Below are 17,095 nucleotides of genomic sequence, written 5' to 3' on the forward strand. Positions count from 1 at the left end.
TATCTATCTATCTATCTATCTATCTATAATTTTATACTTCAATAACTTGTAATTTGAAAATAGAGGCTGGGGTACTTACATATTCATAAACTTCACATTTCATATCATTACAGTACACAGAGGTTTCACATCACTTAAAGAAACTTTTTCTTTTACTGCAGTTCACTTATTACAAAAAGAAACAAAAGTGCACTCAATACTTGTCAAACTTAAGATTTTAAGATTGCACACGAGATTTTCATGGACTTCATTACAACAAAATGGCTCCATCTAGTGTTCACTCTCAGATTTTCTATAAGGCAGTTGATAGTCAGTAGTCTAAAATTAACTGAAGAGCAGCTTCATTTCATTCAGATTCGAGTTAATATTAATAGAAAATTCTGATTTGCATTTTCAGAAAGAGATAAAAAAAAAAGGAAGCGCTGTGAGGCTTGTACAACACGGCGCTCATCAGTAGGTCTAAACAATTAAAAAATAACAAAAAAAAAATTGCTAATGCACTCTGTTAGAGTTAAAATCTTTAATAAAAATCAGGGTCTAACAAGGCAGTTGTTTGTTTTAAGTGGTGACGAGCTAAAAAACCTTGGAAAGCAATCCTAAACAGGATTCATGCATTCTGAGTGATCAAGGTTTGCACGCCAGCCAGTAGAAATAATGCATAATCATCATGACTTCTGTCTTAGGAGAGGACACCTTCATTGCAGACATCAACCTGGGATAAAAGACAGAGAGACAGAATGGTTCATTATGATTTAGAGGAACTATTGGATGACAGATTATGTGAAGTTGTAAATTAACAGCAACCTCCAGAGGCTCTATCCTTCATTAAATTAGGCAAACATGCAGGTGAAACTCTTTAAAGAGACAGAACAAAGTGAAACTGTTTAAATCTTCCCAAACTTTAACAGTAATTAAATACAATGTCATACTTATATCCATGTAAAAGTTATGGCTCAGCAATTCTCCTCCATATATTGTGCTTGCTGAGCTATTCTCTCCTGTCACTGGCGGGGGAATTAATGGGGGCTATATTATCAAAGCAGTAAAAGCCTTCAACAGTTAAGCTTAGTCAAGCAATGTTTGGCTTTTCTGATTAATGCCCCAGACTGTGCCAGTATTCAAAGCTGTATTCTGGCAGGTTTGATAATCAGAAATAAATTAAGCTGGGAAGATTACAGGAATCAACGGTCAGCGCCAGGTGAAGGGAGGTGAGGGTTCAAGGCCAGGAGTTAACGACTAGACTGGTGAAGTTCAATGTCTCACTTGTTCCTGATATTGTCAGAGAGATGTTTGGCCTCGGCGGGGTCCTTATTCTTCAGTTTCTGGTAGCTGGAGAAGGTCTCCACCATGCCAATATATTGACTCAATGGCAGGGTTCTTTTCGTCTGCAGGCACTCGTTCCTGGACACATTTGGACTCATAAATAAGTATGTTCTGGTCAATGTAACTGAAGTTGACTTCTGGCAAAGCTTCTGAGAACTCACCACTCTTTGTCTGGGTAAGAGCAGGAGTTGAACATGTCTAGGTAGATCTTCTTAGAGGATTTTCCAATGTAGGGATCTCGGAATGGAAGCAGGGCACCATAAAACTGGTGGGACAAAGAAAGAAAGCAAAGACAAACTTTAAAGCTTTTTGGGGAAAGCATTCATTTATAGTGGCTGAAAACCTACATCAGTACTCTATTTCTGCACATGAGCTTTTAGATTTAGGATGAACCTCTTTGCATATGTCATTGAGAGTGCTGGAGATGTCTCCGTACTCAAGCTCCATGTCCATGGTGTAGCTAAGGAGAGCCAGGCAGCCTCCAGGCTTCAGCACCCTGTCAGCCTCCTTGAGGAACCGCTGGTGATCAAACCAATGAGCTGCTGTCATGGCACTCAAAAGGTCCACCTCTCCAGACGTAAATGGTAGCTCTTCTGCTGGACACTGCCTGATGTTAAGGTGAACAGAGTCAGGACAAGGAAAAAATAGGGCCCATTATAGATGGGAGAGATGAATAAGGGAAAAGCTTTGAATAACAAAGCATATTCTTGCTTTTGTGGATGATCTTATTTGGATTCTCTTCCATTTGTAGAGGAATAATATAATTCAATGCTGGTAATTTAGTTTAGGGCTCAAGTCTCCAAGGGCAGTGCAAACATGTCGCCACTTTTTTCTCTGGAGTTTTCTTTCAAAATTTAAAACCACTCATCCATTTGCAGCCCATCCAAGTCAGAAAGTGGGAGTGGAGCCCATCCCAGGTGTTGCAGGTTCAACACCCCCTGGACAGGTCACTAATCTCTTGCTAGGCAAACACATAGAGTAAGAGCCATTCACGCTTACTTTCCCACCTAAGGTCAATTTAGAATAATCAACTAATCTCACTCCATGTTTGTCTTTGGACCGTGAAGGGGAGAAAAGACCCGTGCCTGGATTCAAACCTAAGACCTTCTCATGATGCTAACCTCAGATCGGATGAAACAACCTGCTGAAGTAAGAACATCAATATGTGTCAATATCTGTCTGACAGGTGGGTGTGGGACTTATAGAAGACCACTTTGCCTGGTACTGATTGCGGGTCCAAGTGCTTCTGATCAAGGCCACGTCCCATGGATAATATGAGGCCACCGGTGACCCCTGTAACACTAGAATTTGATCTTCTATGATGGTTTTGTTTGAGAATGCTACCCAAAGTGGTAAGCTCTTTGCAAAGAATTTACAACCATGTTTATCTAAAGCTATCTTCATCTACAACAATCAAGGAATGATTGACATAATGTAGCCTTTACTTAAAGAACTGCCCCAAAAAACGAAATAATTACATAATGAAGATGCTGAAGAAAGCACAGAACCTTTGACACATTGGTTTATCTAAATCACAGCCTTTATTTTACATCCACCACATTTTGTTCCCCTTCACCTGTATGAGACATTTGGAGGGTTCTTATTGGCTTGCGCTGTCTCTATCTGGACGGGGCTGACGTCGGTTCCAATCACTTTGGTGAAGTATGGAGCCAAAAGGGTCGTCCCTTGCCCCGATCCACAGCCTACATCCAGTGCAAGGTTGAATGGTTTTGGTGTCTAAGAGAAATGCTGTGATTTTAGAGTACATTTAACTGCCTCAATGTAATAGAACATTAATAGATAGAGACACAGGATTTGTTCAAATGCTATCAAGCACATAAGCATAAACACATACCCTTTTCTCCATAAAGTTCATAACTGTGCTGACCAGCTCCTGGGGTGCCACTCTGTACTGCAGGTAAGCCGCTGCATGATCTTTCCCCTCAAAGAGCCGCACAGCCATGTTGCTCCAGCAGTGTGCCTGCAGACTGTATGCAATATGTGACTGAATACTATGACTCAGTACTTTGAGCTCGTCTTTATTTAACTACCGAGTTGAAGATTAACTGCCAGTGCTGTGCACTGTGCACCATGTGCTACGGCTCGCAATTAAACTATGCATGGGATCAATTCTTTTAAAATGTAGCATCGCAGTTAATGATCAACTATGTGGCACATGACGATGGGAATAACATGCATTACACAGGCAACAATAAGCTTAACTTTACACGTATATTACAAAAAATATTCAGGACTTTATATTCAAACATAGCATTTGTCTTATAGTTTTGGTCAAGAATGGAAAAGCATTTTTATTATTATTACTTCTACAGATTCAGTGCTGTGCATTCATACGTCTGCACCTTTAGGCAACAATCAGCAGATGGCAGTAAATGCTCACATAGATATGATGCTGTGTGCTGAAGAAGCAGACAGCTGCTGAAAATAATTTAAAAACAAAATTTTCATCAGTTGAACTTGAAAGAAGTCATCTCCTTGTTTATTCTTACACAGAGTTGTACATTGATATTATGACTATCTGGAGAAAATTAAAGTTTGATAAAAACTCTTATTATATATTTTATACTCAAAAATGTATCTGCTCCTGCAGATCGACTCCATATAATCTGTTCAACCTCACACTTTGGTTCCAAGAACATCCTGAAGTAATTTAAGTTGGAGGCTCTTCAAACAGCCTCAGCCTTGTATTTTCTTACCAATCAACAAACATTGATCCTTCCTGCTTCCCTGTTCAATATCTATTGTCAGATATGGTTTGCAATAAGGGTTGTGTTAAAAAAAAAAAGAGAGAGATGGCAGGGGTTGGAGTAAAGAGGAGACGGAGGAGGAGGTTCCGGTAAGGTGTCCAACTCTTACCCTCACCATGAGGCTGCGTGCAGCCCTGCAAATCAATCAACTCTGATCAAACCTGTCAGCTATATTCAATTTAAACTGGTCACTGCTCTCTCTCTCTCTCTCTCTCTGTGTGTGTGTGTGTGTGTGTGTGTGTGTGTGTGTGTGTGTGTGATGGCAACACAAAGTTGCCATCCATGTACGTGTTTCTGCTCAAACCAGTGTTGCACCAAGTCTTTATCACCATGTCTTATTACAGTGTCCCCACAAAAACACACACACGCACACACAGGAGTCATTAAAACACAAAGCCAGTGGAGTCAGACAAACAGCCTCACATATTGCTTTAATATCTGCAGGCAGTCCCGACACAGTAAAAAAGAGCTATGGGAGCGCTTCCATCGACTGTGACAAGCAGTGTTGCTAATGCTGCATGGGGAATTTCAACTGAAAAGCAATCACACAGGTAATCCACAGCAGGAGGAGAATTTATTACAGATACTTTATTTAAACGTGGCTTTCCCCCCCATGAAAGCAGGTGAAATGAAAAAGAAAATGTATATTTTTTGCACATTATATAGTGTAGAATTCCTAAATTTGTATCTGTTTTAAAAGGCAGGAATTATGGGCAAGGCGATAAGGGCTGATGAGTATGTACAGTATAAATCATAAAAATGCATTCAAACCAAAAAATAGATGTATGTGCAGTTGTAAATACCCACACACTCATTTCCTCTTTCTTCAGACAGCGTGAGTACAGAAACACACAGGGTAGGGGAATGGATAGATGGGGATTGAGTATAAAATCCCACTTCCCTGTGGAAATCTCAGCAGGTAGAAGCAGATTGCAGCTGTTGGATGGAATCCATGAATTTAGAAAACAGTCTGAAAGCCGTGATATTTTTGAGGGCGGGAAATTTTTGTCATGGCTTTTGAAGTATTTTCACAGACCCATGATTCCTTCAGCACACTATTATAAAGGAAGCATCATGGAAACCCCTAAATGAAAACAGTGACAGTCTCTGAGAGTGTAGTATTGAAGCCATTTGGAGATTAAATTTAGCACAAGTGTTAATAAGAGGGGATTTCCATTTAACTAAACTAAGAAAGGGTTCACCAGAAAAAATAGCCCTTATTTCAAATTGAGTTGCTACTAAATACTGACTAACATCTACCAAATGTATTGCATATTTATTGCAGAACTTTATTGCGCATATACCTAATTTTAGCCTGTTAGCTTGCTTCCCATTTAGCTTAAGTTGTTTAAATTTAAGATGGTTTATGGCCCATAAAATTGGCATCTGTTAACTCATAACCCAAGTTACATTTCACAAAAGAAGAAAGTTCATTGTAAGGTTTGTGACCTCTTTTTGAACCAAAATACTGAACCGGTTGTGTTAGCATAATCAGTTAGGTTAGCTTAATTGTGTATTTTCTAATCATTCTGAAACCTATGTCTGCATTAAAAAAAAATACTATTTAAGCTTATATATTATTTTATGGCAGTTTTAACCTAAATAATCATAAAAATCCATATAGCTAGCTATTGTTTAACATTAAAATTGGCATGAGAGTAACTATTAATCGTCTAAAGACCCTTAAAAATCCTCAATCTGATATTTCATGACTTTTACTAAAATGGTTTTGTTCATCATATAGTGCAGCGGTTCCCAAGCTTTTTTTGCTGGGCCCCCCTTGTTTTACAAGAAAAATGTTCGCGCCCCACTGAGTGAACACGCACGAACACATCCTGCAACCACACACACCCATATTTTGCTCCATTGCGGTTTATTTCACACCTCAAACATTTAGTAAACAATTAAGCAAATACAAGTAATCTGCAATAAATTACAGGTAGTAAGAAAATAAACTACTAACTCTTTTACGCTACGTCCACACCTACACGGGTATTTTTGAACACGCAGCTGTTTCGTCCACACGTAAACGAATCACCTAAAACTGAGATTTTTTAAAACTCCTTTTTTGCGTTTACGTGTGGACGAGGAATACAGAGCTCGTCATGCAATGTCAAAGGTATGTGCCTTTTTTCACGTCACGCGGTGCGCCAAGTTATTGTTTACATGAGATGAATTGCAGACTGGGCGATTAACAGACAAAATACTGTTAATCTGACTATCTGCAGGTTTTACACGCTTACATATACACGCACAGTTACTGTCCCTCCATTTACAAAGGCAGAGACGTCACGGTGTGATTATTTTACGTGTGTTTTTTTTTTTCCCTGTGTAATAATATTCAACATTGCTATCAATACATTTTTCAAAAGATGTCTCTCTGTGCAAAATAGGTAAACATAAACAGCTGTGGGATACTGTTTGTCCGTGATTTAGACAGGGGAACAAATCGTGGCAGGATCAGCCTGATGTTATTTGTATCTCACTGTAACTTTACTGTATAAAGTATAGTATAGTATGTATATCTCCAAAATGTCAGGAGTAGTTAGTCATTACAAGAAGTGTTTGTGAACTAAAAATCAAGAATGTGGGATACTGTTTGTCCGTGATTTAAACAGCCCAGCGCTGCTCCCGATGAAGGGAAAACCAATTCTGCAGGGGAGACCTACCTCGGCACTTGTGCAGGTGAAGCCAAAGGGAAGATTTGCTTCACCATATTTTCTAGTCTTTGGCTTAGAATGAAGTTGGCTTGGAAACATATTCAGCGATGCTTCATCTCCTGCTTTGTGTTTCTGTAGGCGCCCGTGCTAGCAGTGTCCAAGCGTTTTGTTTTTTCCCCCCCTTTTTCATCCCGCGCCCCCCCCTGGCATGGCTCTGCGCCCCTAGGTGGCGGGCCCCACACTTTGGGAAGGTCTGATATAGTGTATGTTGTTAAATGTGGAATAAACAAAATTGCATCACAACACAACTTATTATTAGCTAATACTAGAACTCCCAATAGAATCATTTTGACCCTATAGAAAGCAATGTTTGGAACCCTTACACACATTTTGACATGAAAACCACTGTAACTATACTATTAGACTATAGACCACTATTTTATTATTATGATCTGAATCGATGTGAATTGTAAAACCAGTAAAAACACCAGAAATTTAAACTGAAATTTAAATTCATATCTTGTTAACTCTTATAATGTAAAAACTTGAATGAAAATTAACAATTTAGCTTGAATTGTATAGATTATTAGCCTGTTTCACATTTAGCTCGATTAGCGTGAATATTGTTCAAAACTAAAATATCCTGTGAAATAAACTTTATTGATATCAATTTAGGTTAAATTTTACAAATTCACACCTTAAACTGAAGCTTTGTGTCCAAAATGACTCATTTGGTTGTCACAGTGAGTTAGGTTAGCTTATAATTCTAAATCATTCTGAAAATTATTTGCTCACATGGAAAGAGCATGTTTTTACAGTGGAATAATATGTAAGTTTACATAATGCCTACAGTTTGTATCTATCTAATTTTAAAATGTGTTTGGCATAAGACTAATTTGGAGGTACACTAGCTTTTGAGGTTGAATTTACACACAAACTTTCTCAGATTTAATGAATGTTTGGGGCAGCTCTGTAGGCTACTGGATTTTCCCAATTAAAGGCATGAAATCAACTGAAGAGAATAAAATGGAAGCCAAGTCTTTCCTTGTCTTTTTACTGGGCCACCAGGCATTGTGCCAAACAGCGCTTGCAATCTCTGGTAGGATATGAGGATCTTAAATCTTCACCCATTAAAACTTCACTGAGACACTCTGTTTTCTTAACAGCCACTTGTAAAGAAAACAAATATCGCAAGTATTGAGAAGACCTGGTTGACTCAGAGGCTCCATTTTTATAGCTGAGACGCTGGCTCCGAGATGCACTCGTACAGCTAATCCCACTCTCAGAGGAGAGCGGTAGGTATTGGCTTTGATGATAGAAATGGATTAAACAGATTACATTAAAGGCCAGTCTAATTGAACCAATCTATCCTGATTCTGCCGCTGTAAGATAAATGATGCGCAGGCCAGATAGTAGATATAGGTCGTGTGAGTGTGTGCTTGGCTCCAGGCTTCTCAATGGACGTTCATAGGCTCGCTTGAAAAACACAGCAAAAGCACTTTAGTCTTGTTGAAAGAGGTTGAAAGAGGGACCACAGTGAAGATTAGCTTGTGAGATACACAAAGAAAACGTCTACAGGACGTGTCTGTGATTCTGCCATTTACTGTCAGATTATCTTAATTTATTCCAAGATAAAATGAACCCTTACATATATAAAAACCTTAAATATATAAGAGCAACCTTGCAGGCTGATTTAAGTTTCCGAGAACATACAGATGTGTGACCATCAAATAAAATAATAAAAGAAAAAAAAGACAAACTTATTAATTAAATCATGTGCAGTGTTAAGAATCTTTTTGATTCAAGTGGATTAAAAACAAAACAGTTATGCGTTATGTAAATTTATAGATAATGGGAAAAGAAACATACATAGTCGCCATTATATTACATCACAAAGTGCTGCTAATGCGCAAAATGAATTTCATTAGTCTAAGCTTCACTGCAGAGTTTTAGTGTTCTGTGATGGTCTAAATACTCTTTCAAAGGATTAACATTCAAAGGCACAGAATTAAAATAATGAAAGGAAGCACAGAAAACTAGTAACCGTATGGCTAAAAGAGATAAAATATGTATTTGCTGAACAGTATTCTCCCTCACATCAATAAGTGATATTTCAAGCCAATCAAATTCTGATGGCCGACGTAAGTCTGCACCACCACATTCTGTTTCTTAGTCTCTTGCCTTTCTTTAACTTTTGGATGATTACCTCTGTGTAGGGTTTTTTATTGACGGTGTCCAGCTGAAGTGAGCGTGACAGGGTGACCTTTCCCTCCAACCTCGTTATCAACGTGAACTCGTTAAGCAGGACTGTTTAATTAGCAGTAGAATGGCAATCAGGGAGAAGGCAGAGATCACTGTGGTCACTCACACGGATCAATGATCTTCAGGGAGCCTTTGCGCTCAGCAGCAGGGGACTTTTATACATGCCTATGCAGGCTGGATGTTTATGCATACTTACATGCATGTATTAAATGTTTAATGCACTATTATTCTTAATCTATTATTTGTAATGTTCTCGTTGAATCTAAAAATATCAGAAACTCAAAGTTGCGGAAATAACTGTTATCTTTCCAACACGACACCCCAAGACTGAGATATGTACAGCCAGTTTCTGAAGATGTCTCGTATTAAAGGCTCCATCTGTACTCCAACAGATGCAAAATGGGGATAAACGTAAAAAGCTAATTTGATTTACATCAAAATTATTACAGTTCATAACCTTTTTAATGGCTAAGCTCGCTGCAGTGTTTTGGAATGTGGCTGCAGGGATTTCCTACCGCAGATGTTGGATGAGGCCGATCAGGTCCAGGCTCATATTTGATGTTCCAGTTCTTTCCACAGATGCTAGATTTCGGTTATAGTTTGTGCTCTGTGTGCAGGCTAATCAAACTGGAAAAGACACATCTTTATGAAGCTAACTTTGTTTTCATGTTGGCAAGGGACCCCACTAGCCCCAAACTCATAAGCCTGGCCATGTCCACATACTTTTGGTCTTGCAGTGTAGGCTTTATCGGCGGTTTTACAAATGCCACGCCACCTGTGACTGCCAAATAATATCCTCCCCACCACAATGGTTGGAAATACCAGTGTGAGACTAATATCCCACTTTTATTGAAAGCCGAGTTCAGTGGAAAACTGATAAAACAGCCCTGGTTGACATGCAGACATGCATGCACACACTCTCAAAAGAGTGTGCAAACACGTGCGTGTTTAAACCCGCACACGGATACACAAACATTCAGGCAAAGAAATGCGAGCAGGGAGCCAAGAGCCACCGCACCTGGTGAGATCCAAGTAAAAGTGAGAAGCATAAAAAAGAGCTGAACGCTCAGGTCTGCTGATCTATTTTTACCGCAGAGCAGAGGGCAGAGGGAGAGAAACAGAGAGAGAGAGAGCTTCCTGCATAATGCATGGCTCTGTAGAGCAGCAGTGGCTTTTACACTGCACTCTCTCATTGGGCTTCCAGGTGTCTGTGCTGTCTGTCAAACAAGCAGCTTATAGAAGGGCCAGGTGCTCTCATATGACTCTGTATTTGAGCTGTCTCAGAGCACAAGGCCACCAGCCTATCCAGCTGCTCGGTCTCTCTCTCCGAACACAAGAGCTCACCGGTAGTCTCATTCGAACCTCTCTCTGAAGTGGAAGAGCGTTTAGAAGCTGGAAGGGAAAAACAAGTACAGACTCATGCATATTATACAGCTGGAATGCAATACCATTCTGGGAGAGAAAAAAAAAGAGCCATTGTTGCATATATCTTGCAAAGATTGACAGTGTTTATTTTGGTGGCAACTCATGAATTGAGCTCATCTCAGAAGCAATCGTTTTAGCCTAAAATAGTGGGCAGGGAAACCCAATAGCAAGGAATACGCCGCTGAGCTTCTGAATCATTCGAGAGAATCAGCTTTTAATCAGCCACAGTTTGTTTAAATGTTTTTCTAGAGTCATCGAGTCACCCCATACACAGCTGATTTAATGAGCCTAGACATCAGCTCTATATCTAAATGAAAAGCCAAATAAGTGAAAAGGCGAAGAGCTGAACAGTCCCCCCAGTGATCAATCAAATGCAGATGCAACCGAGCACCAACTCGCTCTGGGGGTGTAGATGTGAATGTGAATGTTAGGCCTCAGTCACACAGGCCTAGAGATTGGTCGATCGGAAAAATGTGTCTTTCCTAACTGGCTGGTGAGTGGTTGGTGGCTGTTGCTCTGTGAAATTGGTCACAATAGTAGATTCTTCAGTTTCTCTGCTGTTTGATTGCTAGTTTGACAGTTTATGAGTGTTTGCAGACAAACAGGCATCTTCTGCAGAAACCTGCTAGCAACCAAAGCAATGTGAAGGAAGTTTTCAGTGCAGCATCATGTATCTCTTTGCAACCAATTTGATGCTAGAGACTGCCAGCAACAACCAACCAACTAGTCACTAAATACATGCTCTTTCCTTGTGACTAATGCTTACCGGCAGGCTGCTGACTGGTTTCTAGACCTCCACGAATGGAGCTTTGACAACTGTTTTGACAGCCACTGTCAGCAGACTCTCAACCAATCTGGGAATATATATATTTTTCTCCCCTATTGACCAGTGGTTGCCAGATAGTTGCCAACAGGTCCTTAGGTCTACATGGCTGAGGCCTTATGTCCTTGATTAGGCTCCAGTATACAGCTAGTAAATTAACTTATTGTACTCGTACTAATAATGTTCATTGTTATAGGAAAATGACAACTCTATACTTTTTACTTTTTTCTGCTCTACAAACCTCTCTGAGCCAAGTTCTAACTGAGGCTTCTTCCTGCTGAAAGGGAGTTCTTCCTCGTCACTGTCCCCAAGTGCTTGCTGACATTGGATAAACAAAATTTTTACTGAATCAAAAGTAGTTTATTGGTTCACATTGTTGGTTTATTGGTTCATATTTGTGTATGATTGGGAGAACATATTTGCCTGTGCAACTTGTTCAAAGGATGAAGCAATTAGTTTAAAGAATTTTGTCAGATTACAAGAATATGACAGAAGAAGCAACCAAAATTGCATTCAAAGAACCTTTAGAAAATTGCTTTTAGAGCCTAACAATAGGACTGAAGACTGGGGATTACCCCCTCCCCCCTCCAATCTCCCCCAATATATTGTAGTTAGAAAATCAAAAATGCCTTCTTAAATTAAAGCCAAAAAATACCTTGATTTGATTTGGCACTAGGCCATCTGAGCATTCCTAAAGGGGGCTGGGTTGCTGCTAGGCATCAGAAGGAGGGATAGTAATGAAAGCTTGATGAGGATGCTTCTCTGAATCCACCAGCATGATTAGGCTTTAATTACAGAGGGCCACCTCGACATATTCCCAATAATTGGAAACACCTAAGAGCTTGCCTGTCCATGGCATGGAACCAAAGAATCCACGACTCACAAACACTGTTAGGACAAAAGCGTCGTTTGGATTTTTGATGCTCTTGAATTTGAAACTAAAGACTGAAGCCTGACTTCATGGATGTCAGCTGCTGAGTAGTTAATAATCTTACTAAGGAGTTCTTGTTATCACTGGAGACAGTGGCAGATAGCACTGATGATTGGAGCATGGATTACGACAGGATGAGGGAGGCTTTAAACTTGTTGCAGATTCTCAGTATGCCGGCATCTCTACGTTGCCAGATGTGACAACAACATCACTATATGGCTGCCAGACACCTACAAGACACCCACAGGCATTGGCAGCTCCCTCTGTGAAATTTCCGACTGCACAACCTCATGTAAAATAAAGGGGGCTTTATATTCTACTGGTTAGGTGAATCACTGCCTTGCCTAAAGAATTCAGGTTTCTTTCATAACAGATGCTTCAATTCAGTGCTTCACACCATTTATACCCTCTTTCAGTGGTGGGAACCATGGCTCAGTCATTGTATATAAAACAAAGACAGCGTTTCTGAAATGTGCTCAGGTGTTTTGTGGGTGAATAGCAGAGCAGAGATATAGACGATTCAAGGGCACAGTCGTACGCCTGTGGGGTGCTGAACAATGACACAGTATGCTTAAAAAGCGGATTTTTTTTTATGTGGTTTGAATTTTTTATCGTTAAATGATACATTTTTCATTTTAAGTTTAATTTCCAATTCAGAACTAGGCCTTTTCTTACAACCTTAATGGCCTCGTCTGTCAAATAATTTATAATTTACCTGCCTGATACCTGGGAAAACCAAAAACAGAGAGCTCTTTTGTTCATACAAAGCATGCGGTTGTCAATGATGCATGTACGAAAAGGTGTATGCACATAAAAAGGTCGACACCTTTTATTAAATTCTGATGCATTTACTGTTTATTCATATATCTACTATAGATTGAAATCCATATTTAGGATAAGATGAGCTTTTATCATGGGTGATGTGATCCTATAGTTTTTCCTGATTCAGATAAATGTTATCTTTGATGCAACAGGGTGAGGGGACAGGGTGAGTGAATACACATAATCAAGGATTCAGCAGCTCTGTTTATCAACTCAGTTTTCCTATTATTCAGATTATTCTGCTTGGCATCCCTGGTGTAATTAGCTGGATAACAAATCCACTTCTTTCCACACTGTGTCTGCATTAATTCCGTTGTATTCACTGAGTGTCAAGTGCTATCAGGAAAGCAGAAAATACATGGAATGGGTTGTTGTTTTAATTTTGGATTTTCAATTCTAACTGTGTGATCTGACATCGTTTGGGGCTATTGTGAGCCATTTTTTAATGCTATTTCATCGGGTCCATCAGATTAGGCTCCAGTGTGAATCCTTTTCTTAGCCTCTAGCATGGCTTGAGGGATGATATGATATTTCTCCTGGTCAAGCCACTGCTTTGGTTCAGAAAGAGACATCTCAATAACTATTGGATGGATGCATTCGTGATCCACAGAGACTGAATCCTACTGGGTTTGTTGGTTCTCTTACTTTTCCGCCAATATTACTCACACTTGAACAACCAAGAGTGTGAACAATCAAAATAACCTATTTGCCATAAGTCCAACCAGCTGATTGATCCTTCTTGAGCTGGTTGACTGCTTGCCTTTATTTTGTGTCTTGTTTTTGTTGGCTTCAATATTTTGTGGAAATCTCAGGCACACTTTTTGTTTTGGATTGACACAAGATTGACAGGAAAACCCAGAAGTTGAGGGGTTTTTTGTTCAGTGAACTACTTGGGATTAGTAAAACATGAAGTGGATTGGGCAGCACGGTGGCACGGTGGTTAGCACTGTTGCCGCACAGCAAGAAGGTCCTGAGTTCAATTTCAACATCAGGCCGGGGTCTTTCTGTGTGGAGTTTGCATGTTCTCCCCGTGTCTGTGTGGGTTCCCTCCGGGTACTCTGGCTTCCTCCCACCATCCAAAGACATGCAGCTTGTGGGGACAGGTTAATTGGATAACCCAAAAAATTGTCACTAGGTGTGAATGTGCAAATGAATGTGAGTGCGAATGGTTGTCTGTCCCTGTGTGTTGGCCCTGCGACAGACTGGCGACCTGTCCAGGGTGTACCCTGCCTCTCGCCCTATGACAGCTGGGATAGGCTCCAGCGCCCCCCGCGACCCTGAAAAGGATAAGCGGAAGTGAATGGATGGAAGTGGATTGGATCTTTGCATTTGTGAACGAAATGAAATCTATGGGACTGAGTTGAAAGAGGGTTTTTTGTGTGCGTGTGTATGGATTTATGAATATATTTTTGCAGTACTTATTGAAAATGCCATTGGGGTTGATTCCATTTGATGTTCAGGTATTTTTCTTGACTTGTTTCAGGAATCAGACTGGCAGAAAGATAATCTTACATCAGGAGATAGACTAGGCTGGCATCCCAGGTCTATAAGACCCAAACCCAAGTAAACTGTCTCGCTGCTTTTTAAGAGACAACCAAGATTTCACTCAGTATTACATAGTCCTTAATGCTCCACAAGCTACAGACATTCACCAACAGATGTCTGTACAAAATCTTGCAGATCCAGTGGCCAGAGAAGACTGTCAATAAAAGACCGTGGATAAGAACAAATCAGGAACCAACAGCCACACAGATCTTTAGAAGAAAGTGGAGCTGGATTGGGCACACCTCAGAAAGCCTAACATCACTAGACATTACTAGGCAGGGCATGACCTGGAATCCACAGGGAAAAAAGAAGAATTAATGTCCAAGGAACACACGGAACACTGACCCTCCTGGAGGGATTGCAGGAGATCACCCATATTTGAGTGCACTAGCAGGGAGTTGTCAAGTTGTCTTACGCTACTCATGGGGCAAAAGCTTAAGTTAGGCTAAGACAAACCTTAAACAACAGTAGTTGGGGTCATTTTTATAGGAAGAGGATTATGAAAGACAGAATCTGGGGGCTTAATGTGCAAATCATCTGCATATTTCTTGCTTTAGTCTTTCCAGACAGCCACTGTTGTTAGTGGCTTTAATATGGGGGGAACAATTTTGTGATTGTGGCCATGCCACTGCAACTTTTAGGCACTAGTACCAGGTTTTTATGTTTTCCATCGACATTGTGTCAGTGCTTTTTTGGTGAAATTTCAGCCTTCATGCATTTTAAGAAGCATCCCCAATTTTAGATTCTGAACAAAATATTACGTAGTATTGGTTTGTATTATGTCATTTTATGTGCGTCTGCATCTATGAAGGTCTTGGTTTTATGGTAGCTATTCCCATATTTACTGATATCAGTGGCTCTGGTGTTGAATCAGCAAGTTTTTAAACTTTTTCACGTACACAGTGTGGGTGCAGGTGCATAGCAAGTTGTTTCTTGGTGCTTTTGATGAACAAGCTGTCATTTTGACAATTTGGGACTGAAAATGATGTATTGTTACTATAAAAAAATAGTAGTTAATTTGAAGAAAATTACTAACACCAGGCTCTGTTCACCTTGTCTGCAATCCCTCGGGAGTTTCTTGTGGTTGCACATAGCACCTAGGTACTACCTCCCATAGCCACTGACTTTGGTGGTTCCAATGTTATGGCCAACAGTTTTGTGTTACATTGCCATTACCAGCTTTCTGGCATTGACACCGGTGGTAGAAATGTGTTGTAACCTGTTCTAGGTCTAAATCAGGCAACATGCAATTTAAGGCAATAGCACAACATCAGTGTAAAAATGGGGGGAGGAAATGGGACTTATGGCTTTTGAGTGAAATGGCTTTGATTGCCAAGAAATCCAGTCATTCATGTTTCCCACAATAAGTTATAAAGTACATTTTTAATTTGTTTAACACCCATTACATTCTTGTTAGGCTCAGCTAAATGCTGTGAAAAAATCTTAGCCCTGCCAAGCTGCTACGGACATTTGCCATAATTGAGAGTTAAATGCACCGAAAGAATTTTGCCCATTGCCCTACAACAATAACATTACCCTGTATGATGGTACTTTTATGAATATATGTGCTAGTGTGAATGTGGTTCTCTGGTCTTTTTCCTGCCAGAACACATTTTGACCATTTAGCTCTGCTGTGAACTCACATACAACCTCATTTCCATCATGGGGAATGAAAATGACGATTGAAAGCCATTCAGGGGACGTGCGACCTTTATTGAAAAATGACTCTATCGTTTCTAATTTCATAATGTGTCTCTGCGATTGACATAGTAGGTATATTTAGGTAGATAATATGCAGCCTGTCTGTAATTAAAGATAAAAGAACATTAAGTTCGACAGATACATGTAAGCTTCTTGATGAGGGTGCCCATTTCAATTAGGGAGCATTAAATGAAACAAAAAACCTTATGGGAGTTTCTCACTGCCAGACCCAAGGAGAATTAATACGCTGCATAGGGCCATTTACCAGGGAGTAATTACTCCCTAATTAGCCATTAGTTATTCGATTAGCCTTTTATCAGCTAGTCATGGTCAAAAGGCAGGAATAGCGGATAAGTCATCACCTTGGTTGGTACCAGATATAATTAACATGCTGTAGCTTCCTCGGAGGGAGACAACGAGAGTGCGCACTGAGGCAAAGTAAAGGTATTCTGGCCCATTTCCCGTGTTTGATCAAAAGAAACGATAAATCAGAGCCCTTTTTACTCTTCCAAGGGTGGTTTACTGCAAATAGCAGAAATAGGAGGATGTAAATGAAATTACCTGCCCACTTTTACTGAGCTGGTTTAACTGCAGCAAACCCAAATCACTCGGTCCCTGCGAGTGCTCTGGTCGGGCAGAAGAAAAAGCGAAAGGGTTTGTGGAACGTCCTCTAGGAGCGTATTGTTAACAATCTGAATGGCTCTGTGATTGAGACTTGATAAGAAATCATAAAATATTCTATGTGAAGATGGATGATTAGGTGCATATTGTTACAGGATGAAACTGCCATTAAAAGACCAGCCAAGAACCATGAATACTCCATGCCAAACTGCTT

At 40.1% G+C, this 17,095-nt stretch overlaps 1 protein-coding gene across 1 annotated transcript; it reads right to left on the reverse strand.

Moving 5' to 3' along the window:
• Positions 1 to 624: 624 nt before the first annotated feature.
• Positions 625 to 3,286, reverse strand: LOC102192918 (putative methyltransferase DDB_G0268948). The gene is made up of 6 exons (XM_005742254.1): positions 3,179 to 3,286; positions 2,900 to 3,060; positions 1,717 to 1,930; positions 1,485 to 1,588; positions 1,264 to 1,401; positions 625 to 712 (listed from the first exon to the last, which is right to left on the reverse strand). The coding sequence occupies exons 1-6, from the start codon at positions 3,284 to 3,286 to the stop codon at positions 625 to 627; spliced, it is 813 nt and encodes a 270-aa protein (XP_005742311.1).
• Positions 3,287 to 17,095: the final 13,809 nt, after the last annotated feature.

The sequence above is a fragment of the Pundamilia nyererei genome, unplaced genomic scaffold, assembly GCF_000239375.1.
Source record: "Pundamilia nyererei isolate P.nyererei 1_Seehausen unplaced genomic scaffold, PunNye1.0 scaffold00118, whole genome shotgun sequence".
In the NCBI taxonomy this organism is placed as follows: domain Eukaryota; kingdom Metazoa; phylum Chordata; class Actinopteri; order Cichliformes; family Cichlidae; genus Pundamilia; species Pundamilia nyererei.

Bases quoted from the DNA above. Each gene is read 5' to 3' on its own strand.
- LOC102192918 (XM_005742254.1), bottom strand. From the start codon at position 3,286: ATGGCTGTGCGGCTCTTTGAGGGGAAAGATCATGCAGCGGCTTACCTG. The intron at 3,061-3,178 runs GTATGTGTTTAT...CATTTCTCTTAG, and splicing joins TGAACTTTATGGAGAAAAGG to ACACCAAAACCATTCAACCT. The intron at 1,931-2,899 runs GTGAAGGGGAAC...CCTTAACATCAG, and splicing joins CCTCCAAATGTCTCATACAG to GCAGTGTCCAGCAGAAGAGC.